A 9,159-nucleotide genomic window follows, 5' to 3' on the forward strand; every position below is an offset into this window, starting at 1 on the left:
ATACTTTATTGTGAGTGCAAGGACCTGGCTGTAATTCAGTTTGAAGAGAACATCAGGCCTGCATTAAACTGGGAAAGTTCACACTTGGCAATATGGACCAATAAGGGAGCGGCACAGCTTTAGGTAGAGCATAAAGGTAGAAGAGAAAAATAAGACCAATAAAGAGAGAGATCTTCCCATCATCTCCGACTGGAACAGTTGTGCAGTGGAAATTTTTCCTTATTGGGTCTTAACTGCACAGTGTGGGGAACCAATGCTCACATTATTCATTTAAGAATAAAGAACTATTGCGGTCATATCGCAGTGACTTCACAGGTGAGAATCATAGATGATTTACCCCAAAATAACAATTATAATATAGTATCATGGTACAGGTATTCTATAATAAGCTATATCACGAGGACACGTCTGATTTGTCTCAATAAATGATTCTTTTTGACATTTTTGTTTTTAGCTTTGAGCCTCATCTCAGGGCCTCGTCAGTGGATGGAGCTCAGCTGTCATGGGATCATTCAGTTGTATGTTTCAGGAACATTCATTCATTCATTCATCTTCAACCTCTTGTCCCTGTTGGGGTCGCGGCGGGGCTGGAGCCGATCCCAGCTGACATCGGGCGTGAGGCGGGGTCCACCCTGGACAGGACGCCAGTCTATCACAGGACACATAGAGACGAACAGAGACAGACAACCATTCACACCTACGGGTGATTTAGAGTCATCAATGAACCCAACACCTGCACGTCTTTGGACTGTGGGAGGAAACCGGAGAACCCGGAGAAAACCCACGCAGACACGGGGACGACATGCAAACTCCACACAGAAGGGGCCCAGCAGGGATTTGATTTTCCCCTACATTTTCCCCTGCAGGGCTCATGTCTAAATGCAAATACTTCATTATTTGACACTTTGGTATCGTTTAACATGAGTTTAAAGCATTAAAACAACATTTATAGGTAAGAAAAGACTGGAAATCATATTATTCCTCTTAAAGAAGTGTAGTATTATTTATTAGTTTAATAGAACATGATACTTTCACACTATCCATTGAATGAAACTTGGCATCAAAATATAAAATTAAATCTTATACAACAAATGTATGGTGTAAACCATTGTGGCTGTACTGTACAACAAGTGTAGTTTAGATTGTTCCCTGTACAGCTTAAAAATAAATAATGTATTTACCTCACCCATACGGGGATATGGTCCATTTATATTGCCATATTATTACAATATGACTCCGTATTCTGAGTATAAAAAGTAATTTTGGTAATATACAATAAAATAATCGATTCACACAAGAACATGTTATTGCACATATGATACCACCAACAGCTGGTGTAACGCATGTTATATAAATACACATAATGACTCAAATAATGTCATAATACAAGGATTACACAATATCAATATTTTAAAAAAGACATCCGTAGTGTAGTTGGGAGTCTCTGCCTTCATCCGTCCATCCAACAGTGTTGTGTCGTGTGTTATTCGATGCCTTTATCCCTCAGTTGTTTCCTCACAGTCTTCAGGTAGTCAGGATCTGGGTAACCATTGCTGAAAGAACACAAATCACACAGAGACCTTATTAAATGAGGATCAAGGGTCCCCTCAACACAAAAGAACCCCCATCCCACAACATTATCAGGGAAATACGCAGCATTACTGGCCAAATTAAACAGTATTAAATAGTATTTAATGAAATTAATACTGAAAAAATGAGATTGTAGGCTGTTCCCAACATCTTACTACACTACTCCATGAAATATAGTGATAAGAATCCTTCAGACATCTATTTTCTTTTTGGATTATTGCGTGGCTCTACTTCCAATTTAGACATAAAATACATTTTCTCATCCAAAACTGTGGTTGTCATATTTACTTACACTGAGCTCCCTCCATCTGGTTGTGTCTTTAGGGGGATGGAGGCTGTCGTGATCATGTCCTCTCCATCTTTATCGCTGCTGACAGTAAACAGGAGCTGCTGCTTAAAGGCCCTGCCCAGCAGATCCAGAACCTTCCTGCCTTCGCGGTTGTCAGGCAGGTACGCAGAGAGCCTCATCCCTGCATAAGGCTGACCGGGATGAGGGTGTTTCTCCTGCAGGAAGAAATGGTAAGTTTCAGTGGCACAGTAAACAGCACTGTCTCCTATCATTCCCCTTACATATAGTCTTTGGAGAAAAGTATGGAAGCACAAAATGTTCTGGTTGTTTTCAGGGCTGAAACTCGAGTAACTCAAGTAACTCCAACATTAAAAAGGCTTCGAATCAATGCAGCGTTTGGCCCAAAATATATACAGAGCACCGTGTTTCACACAGAGGATTTGATAGGCGGGGGTAATGGGCTAAACATTTCCAACCACCGTAAAACAAGGAGAAAAAGAAGAGGTACGCACGCAACGCAGCTGGCACAGAAAGCAAAATGGAGCGGGAGAGACTAAGCATGAAGAGGAGAAACTATCAAGTCCACTTGCATTGTAAAGTCGAATTAGCGTATCATGATAGCAGGATGCTTCGGCATCTCAACCGTAAGCACCTACAGTAGTTTATTCATCCACTGCCCAGTGCACACCCGACACCAGGTAATGTAACCCTCACGTAACGCGTAAACCTCCATCAGTGTGATTGTCAAGTTAGATGTACGTCTGCTCAAATAAACACGTAAATGAGTGCTTCATACTATCTCTAGTTAGCCGTGTCAATCAATGTGGTAGCAAGTGGGTGCTGCTACCACATACGCTTCGTAATGATCGCACTACAATAACCATGATGATAGCGAGAGGTGCAAACCAAAACCAAACTGGAAGCAAGAACCGTTTTTACTTCTTCAACTAATGCTTCATGGAGCTTCATGAAGCATCAGTTGTACTTGTTGAGCCCACTAGATGGAGCTCTTGGTTTAAAGAAAAAGGCTCAATTAGTGGTGATTCAGTGTTCAACATAGAGCTCCATCGAGTGGAAAATGATTTAAGAAGCTTCATGAAGCTTCATTTACTCATCACTACTTCCTGCCCAACTTGTGCATGAAAAGGAAGGACTTTATTAAAGGAAAATACAGGGTCAGATAACCAATATGCCAAAAATATAAATCTATAGCACCTTGATCAGTGCTCAAGGTGCTTTACAGAGTCCATTCATTCACACAGACGCACACGGTGGTGGTTAACTATGCAGCAGTCACAGCTGCCCTGGGGCAGATTGACGGAAGCGTGGCAGCTAATCAGCGCCTACAGCCCCTCCGACCACCTCCTCAAACAAACAGCAGTCAGACGCTTTCACACGAGGCAAGGTGGGTGAAGTGTCTCGCCCAAGGACACAATGACCATGACACAAGTAGGGCAGGGCAGGGATGGAACCGGCGACTCTCCGGACATTGGCCGACTCACTCTACCAACTGAGCCACAGACGCCCACAAATATGTCTTCACCACTATCTTTAAAGGTCTCTAAAACGTTGGCACGGTTATGTGGCAGATTACTGGCAGCTGCCATTTTAGGCCTAGGATTTAGGATTCCTCTTGACTATTTTTTAGCTTTTCACAGATTTAAGAGCTGCTTTTAGTGCTTAAATGCTCCGCGAAACACTCTTTGACCACCTTAAGATAAGAACTGACCTGCCCATTTTACTCCTAAATCAGCAAGTCAGGAGCTGTTTATATCCTTTATAGATGTTTTGAGAAAACGGGCCCAAATCTCCTCCCACAGCGCGGCAGCTCAGCGTTCATCCTCCCGTCGCTCTGCTGACCAGCCAAACCGGATCGGCAGCTTCTTTGAAAGAATGCTGCCAACACAAACATGGGCTCTATTCTGAGCCCTTTCAGTGTCTCCCATTCAAATCAGATGATACTCAGAGATATTCGCTTCCCCTTTCTGTTGAAGTGAGACTGAGATTTAGGGGAGTTTAGTTTCGTTCTGGTCTTGGTACAGCACAATGTGTTGTTGTATAGTTCAAGGGATGTGATTCAATTACGTTAATACCATGAACGCAGCTGGTTAGTGAGCCTATCTGTTGATTGTAGGGAATTAAATATGTGCATTTAAAATTATGCTTTTGAGTTTTAACAATATAAACTAAACATACGGCTTCTGAACATTAAACACACACACGCACATCTAGTAAGGATGCCCCGTGGGCGCCTCCCTAGGGAGGTGTTCCAGGCACGTCCAGCTGGGAGGAGGCCTCGGGGAAGACCCAGGACCAGGTGGAGAGATTAGATCTCCACACTGGCCTGGGAACGCCTCAGGATCCCCCAGTTATAGCTGGTTAATGTGGCCCGGGAAAGGGAAGTTTGGGGTCCCCTGCTAAAGCTGCTGCCCCCGCGACCCGACCCCGGATAAGCGGATGAAGATGAGATGAGACACAAACACACACACACACACACGGAAAATACACAAGACGAGGCACTAAAAACAGAGGTATTAGCAAAGCCTAGCTACACATTATCATTATTTTTATATTAAAGTACCCACCTCATATTAAAACCATGATCATGATCAAATAAAAGCAGAACCAAAACATACAGCAGATCACGTCCCACACATTTTTCATCCGCCAAAAATCACAAACTTTTAACTCTTTTAACTAATGAACGAACAAATCTGTAAGACTTGTTCAAACCAAGCACTTGAGCTGCCAAATATCCCACTAATCACCATGATATAAGAGAAGGTTTGTGCTGAAACAGTCCTATACCCTCATCTGAGCTGTGATTTACACATAAATCCAGGGAACCTGCACGTGCACACAAGACAGATAGCAGATAGTTTAGAGCAGAGCTGCCCAGTCCTGCTCCTGGAGGTCCACTGTCCTGCATGTTTTAGGTTTGTCCCTGCTCTAACACACTTGAATCTAAAGATTTCCAAACCTGTGTCGAGCTTCAGCTGCTTGATAACGAGCACATCATTAGATTCAGGTGTGTTGGAGCAGAGAGAGACCTACAACATGCAGGTCGGTGGCCCTCCAGGAGCAGGGTTGGGCAGCCCTGGTTTAGAGTGACTCCTCTATAACTCGGACTTGAAAAAGGTTCACATTGAGGCTTTAGCCGCTCTTACCGTCTGTATTCCATCTGGGAAGATGTAGCTGATCTGCAGGGTGTCATCATTAGGGAATCCTGGCAGGTCTCTGTGGAGGACCACCCAGGTCATCTTGCCCTCCGGCTGGTAGCCATTAGGGCGTCTGTACGTCCCATTCACCCCATCCTTAGCTGCACAGACACCAGGACAGTTTCAGTCAAAGTGTGTAGAAGATAATTATGGAAAGCTTGACAGACGCAGATAAATGGTGTGATGGTGATGATAGTGTGTGTGTGTGTGTGTGTGTGCGCACACCTTGTTGTACCAGTGATGGAGGACCCTGTCCATTCAGGTAGCGGTTGCAGTGTAATGTGTTGCTGCTTTGGCTAGAGCCCATGCTGAGGAGGAAGACAAACACACGGAGAGGGAACGGATTAACATCATTGGCTAAATAATGAGAAGACCCCAAAAATAATGAGCACTGTCAAGGAGCACATAGTTTCAATGCAAGGGTTCGACACACGATCGAAAACGACGTCTTTAAAATTTTTCCGTCCACTCGGCATCGGCTCAGTAAATCTCTGCGTCCACACGAAACCAGGTCCAGCGACTCCAAACTCTGTAGTACACATGCGAGGCCTGGATGTGGCGCTGTAACTGCCACAGAAATACACCAACAACGGAGAAGAAGAGACGGGGAGACGCTGTGGAGACAAACACCGGAGAGTTTTTGCTAAATCTGGAGACTTCCCGTTGTGTGGACGGACCCTAAGTGCTGCGCTTTATTTAGGCACACCACATAAAGGTCAGTTAGTAGCGTTTTTGCCTGTTACATCATAATCATGTCTTAATCTGATATAACACCCTTTCAAAATACTGTTTCCAGGTCCCACTGCAGGGTGTAAAAATGAGGCTAGCCCTTTGGACTTCCTCTGGTAATGAGTTTCAGCATAAATGCTTTTTTTAAACCCAACATTAAGTGTGTTTCCATTAGGGGTTGAATAGCCTGAATGAGGCGGGTCTATCTCACCGAAACCCCCCTAATTTGCATGTGAGTCGCTCGTGCGGCCGTTTTTCTCCCCTGAGAGAAGCTGTAACTCTCGGGGGGGATGTGACGTGTGGTTGTACAGACGCCACGACAACACGGTGAAGTAGAGGAGACACTTTTATCCAGTGGTGAAGAAGAACACAGCGCAGAAAATGACCTGTGCACGAGCATCTTTGCACGGGCTTGTTAACATGAGTGCTGCAGCGGTCGGGTTGGATTCTGACCTGTGGCCTTTTGCTGCATGCTCCCTCTCTCTCTCTCTCTCTCTCTCTCTCTCTCTCTCTCTCTCTCTCTCTCTCTCTCTCTCTCTCTCTCTCTCTCTCTCTCTCTCTCTCTCTCTCTCTCTCTCTCTCTCTCTCTCTCTCTCTCTCTCTTTCTCTCTCTCTCTCTCTCTCTCTCTCTCTCTCTCTCTCTCTCTCTCTCTCTCTCTCTCTCTCTTCCTCTCTTTCCAAACACACACACACACACACACACACACACACCGTACTGCCTGTCTGTCAATAAACACTTTTACAGTGTCCAGAATTTTTAAGGTGGAGTGTTTTCTTTAATGTTACTTGTACATAAGTTGACGTTATGAATCATACGGGCCACCTTAAATCAAACTGCAACTATTCTGTATTTCTCACTTATAGGAAGAACGGCGTGCCGCTGTATCACTGATCAGCTGATCACCGCCGATCCAAACCCATTCAGAGTGATACGTCACTTCCGGAGTCTCCTAAATCCCTCTGGGGATGGAAACACAGCGAGTGAACGGACATTTGAGAGGGTGAAACTTTCCAAGCGGCCTCATTTACCCTGATGGAAACACTGCTGTTGAAACAGAGCAGCTAATATTAGGAGTGAGCGCAACAAGTTACTGAATAAATTGCTCCTGCAGCTCCTCGCTGCCCAGCGTGAAGAGAGGAGAGACAAGTGACCGACAGCAAAACACAGTAAAGCCTCTCACATTGAGCTGGAATCATGTCTTTTGGTTAATTAAAGGCATTATTATTATTAAGGATTGTGTTTTTAAAAAAAAACCTGAATATCCAAATCTCAAAATTGAATAAATCCAATAATATAACAGTAATATAACCGACTTTAAAATAACATTTATGTTCTATTTCCGTTATGAATGATTGCCAAACTAGAGAATAAAAATATATTTCCGTGGGTTCATTCATTCTCTGTGTGTGTTCATGTTTTGTGAAGAGTTTAACCCGAGCCCATCACATCAAATCAGTATCAGGAAGGGTATCTTGAAGGCACATCCACACTACGGTTCCTTTTTGTATGTTCTACCCCTTGGTATTTACAATAGCTACACATTATCAAGCACTGTCAGGTAAATGCAGTATAAGTTAAATCAGGGCTGCCCAACCCTGCTCCTGGAGGGCCACCGTCCTGCATGTTTTAGGTTTCTCTCTGCTCCAACACACCTGAATCTGATGAAGTGCTCATTATCAAGCAGCTGAAGCTCGACGCAGGTTAGACTCAAGTGTGTTAGAGCAGGAGAAACCTAAAACATGCAGGACAGTGGCTCTCCAGGAGCAGGACTGGGCAGCCCTGAGTTAAATAGTCTAATATAAAGAAGTCAGATCCATCCTCCGTCAGTAAGAATGGAGCTAACTCATCGAAGGTGAAGGCACAAATCAAGTTTGTCAACCTGCCGACACACGCAGAGCTCCTCTGTCGGTGTGAGGTTGGCCGCTCCAAATGATACAGATGGCTATTGACAACGAACGGGACTCTGGCGTGGGCCTGTGCTTTTGTCCAGGAAGTATTTCAATAACACAGAGGGAACTCCTGAGTCCTGGAAATGCTGTGTAACATGAAACCAGAAGAATAAAGAAAGCTATGAGTTCAGAAATTAACCTGAAATATATAAATATAGATATTATTTTGCTTTCCCTTGATTGAAAACCTTCAGTCTGTGCCTCAGGTTTCTTCTCAATGCTGTGATTTCACAAAATGCGCCGGTTTGATTGTCACGTAAGGCAAAGAACCGGATCTCGTTGGCGTCATTAGAGTAAAGCTGCTCGACAGTGAGCAGGTGTGACTGTCATCGGTACCTGTTGAGATGCCCTTCGTCTCCACTCCTCTGGGAAGCTCTCTCTGTTTCTTCTGTCCCTCTTGTGTGAAGTCCTGGAGTTCAGATGTCTCTTCGGCTCATGATGACACGAGAGAGAGAGACAGAGAGGAAGAGACAGACAGAGGGAGAGAGGGAGGAATGGAGGGAGAGAGGGAGGAAGGAGGGAGAGATGGGCGTGTCGAGAGCAGAGGTGTGGCGCGCTGCTGAGGGATCTGTTCAACCGGTGTAACAGCTTTGACAGGGACTGCAGTGCGTGTGTGAGTGAGTGAGAGAGAGAGAGACACACACACACACACACACACACACACACACACACACACACACACACACACACACACACACACACACACACACAATTTGTTGTTGGATTTGTTTAGTTTTGTCTTAAAAGATTCACTTAAATCAGATCAAAGAGAGTCTCAGTTTCTACTTGTGAGTGTTGTCACAATAGCAAAATCATGACTTCAGTACATACCTCCTGTCTAAAACATCTCAATACCACGGCGCAATAAAGCATTATCAAATATTAGATGACAGCATGTGGAACTTTATTATGAATTATTTATTTATTTGCATTAATTAAAACACTTCAACTAAAGTAAACCACAAATGACCCGGACCTGGTAGAGGTCTGCTCTCTCATCAGACCATTTTCTACTAATGTAAATAACAATATATAATGTGAGTTATGTGGGCGACACGGTGGTGTGGTGGTTAGCACTGTTGCCTGACATGAGAGGGTTCCTGGTTTGAATCCTGGCTGGGGCCCTTCTGTGTGGAGTTTGCATGTTGTCCCCGTGTCTGCGTGGGTTTTCTCCGGGTTCTCCGGTTTCCTCCCACAGTCCAAAGACGTGCAGGTGTTAATTGAGGACTCTAGGGTGTGGCGTAGGCGTGAGTGTGCGGGGTTGTCTGTCTCTGTTTGTCCCTATGTGCCCTGTGATAGACTGGCGTCCTGTCCAGGGTGGACCCCGCCTCACGCCCGATGTCAGCTGGGATCGGCTCCAGCCCCCCGCGACCCCGAAGATTG

At 44.8% G+C, this 9,159-nt stretch overlaps 1 protein-coding gene across 2 annotated transcripts; it reads right to left on the minus strand.

Moving 5' to 3' along the window:
• Positions 1-1,000: 1,000 nt before the first annotated feature.
• On the minus strand, positions 1,001-8,244 carry dtx3la (deltex E3 ubiquitin ligase 3L a). 2 transcript variants are annotated; one of them, XM_083936440.1, is made up of 5 exons: positions 8,113-8,244; positions 5,323-5,405; positions 5,047-5,198; positions 1,883-2,094; positions 1,001-1,553 (listed from the first exon to the last, which is right to left on the minus strand). In XM_083936440.1, the coding sequence occupies exons 2-5, from the start codon at positions 5,402-5,404 to the stop codon at positions 1,484-1,486; spliced, it is 516 nt and encodes a 171-aa protein (XP_083792566.1). In that variant the 5' UTR covers position 5,405; positions 8,113-8,244; the 3' UTR covers positions 1,001-1,483. The 2 variants fall into 2 exon arrangements, with proteins under 2 accessions (XP_083792566.1, XP_083792567.1); XM_083936441.1 differs by lacking the exon at positions 8,113-8,244 and adding an exon at positions 7,965-8,021.
• Between the last annotated feature and the right edge of the window lie 915 nt (positions 8,245-9,159).

The sequence above is a fragment of the Echiichthys vipera genome (assembly GCF_963691815.1).
Source record: "Echiichthys vipera genome assembly, chromosome: 21".
NCBI lineage: Eukaryota > Metazoa > Chordata > Actinopteri > Perciformes > Trachinidae > Echiichthys > Echiichthys vipera.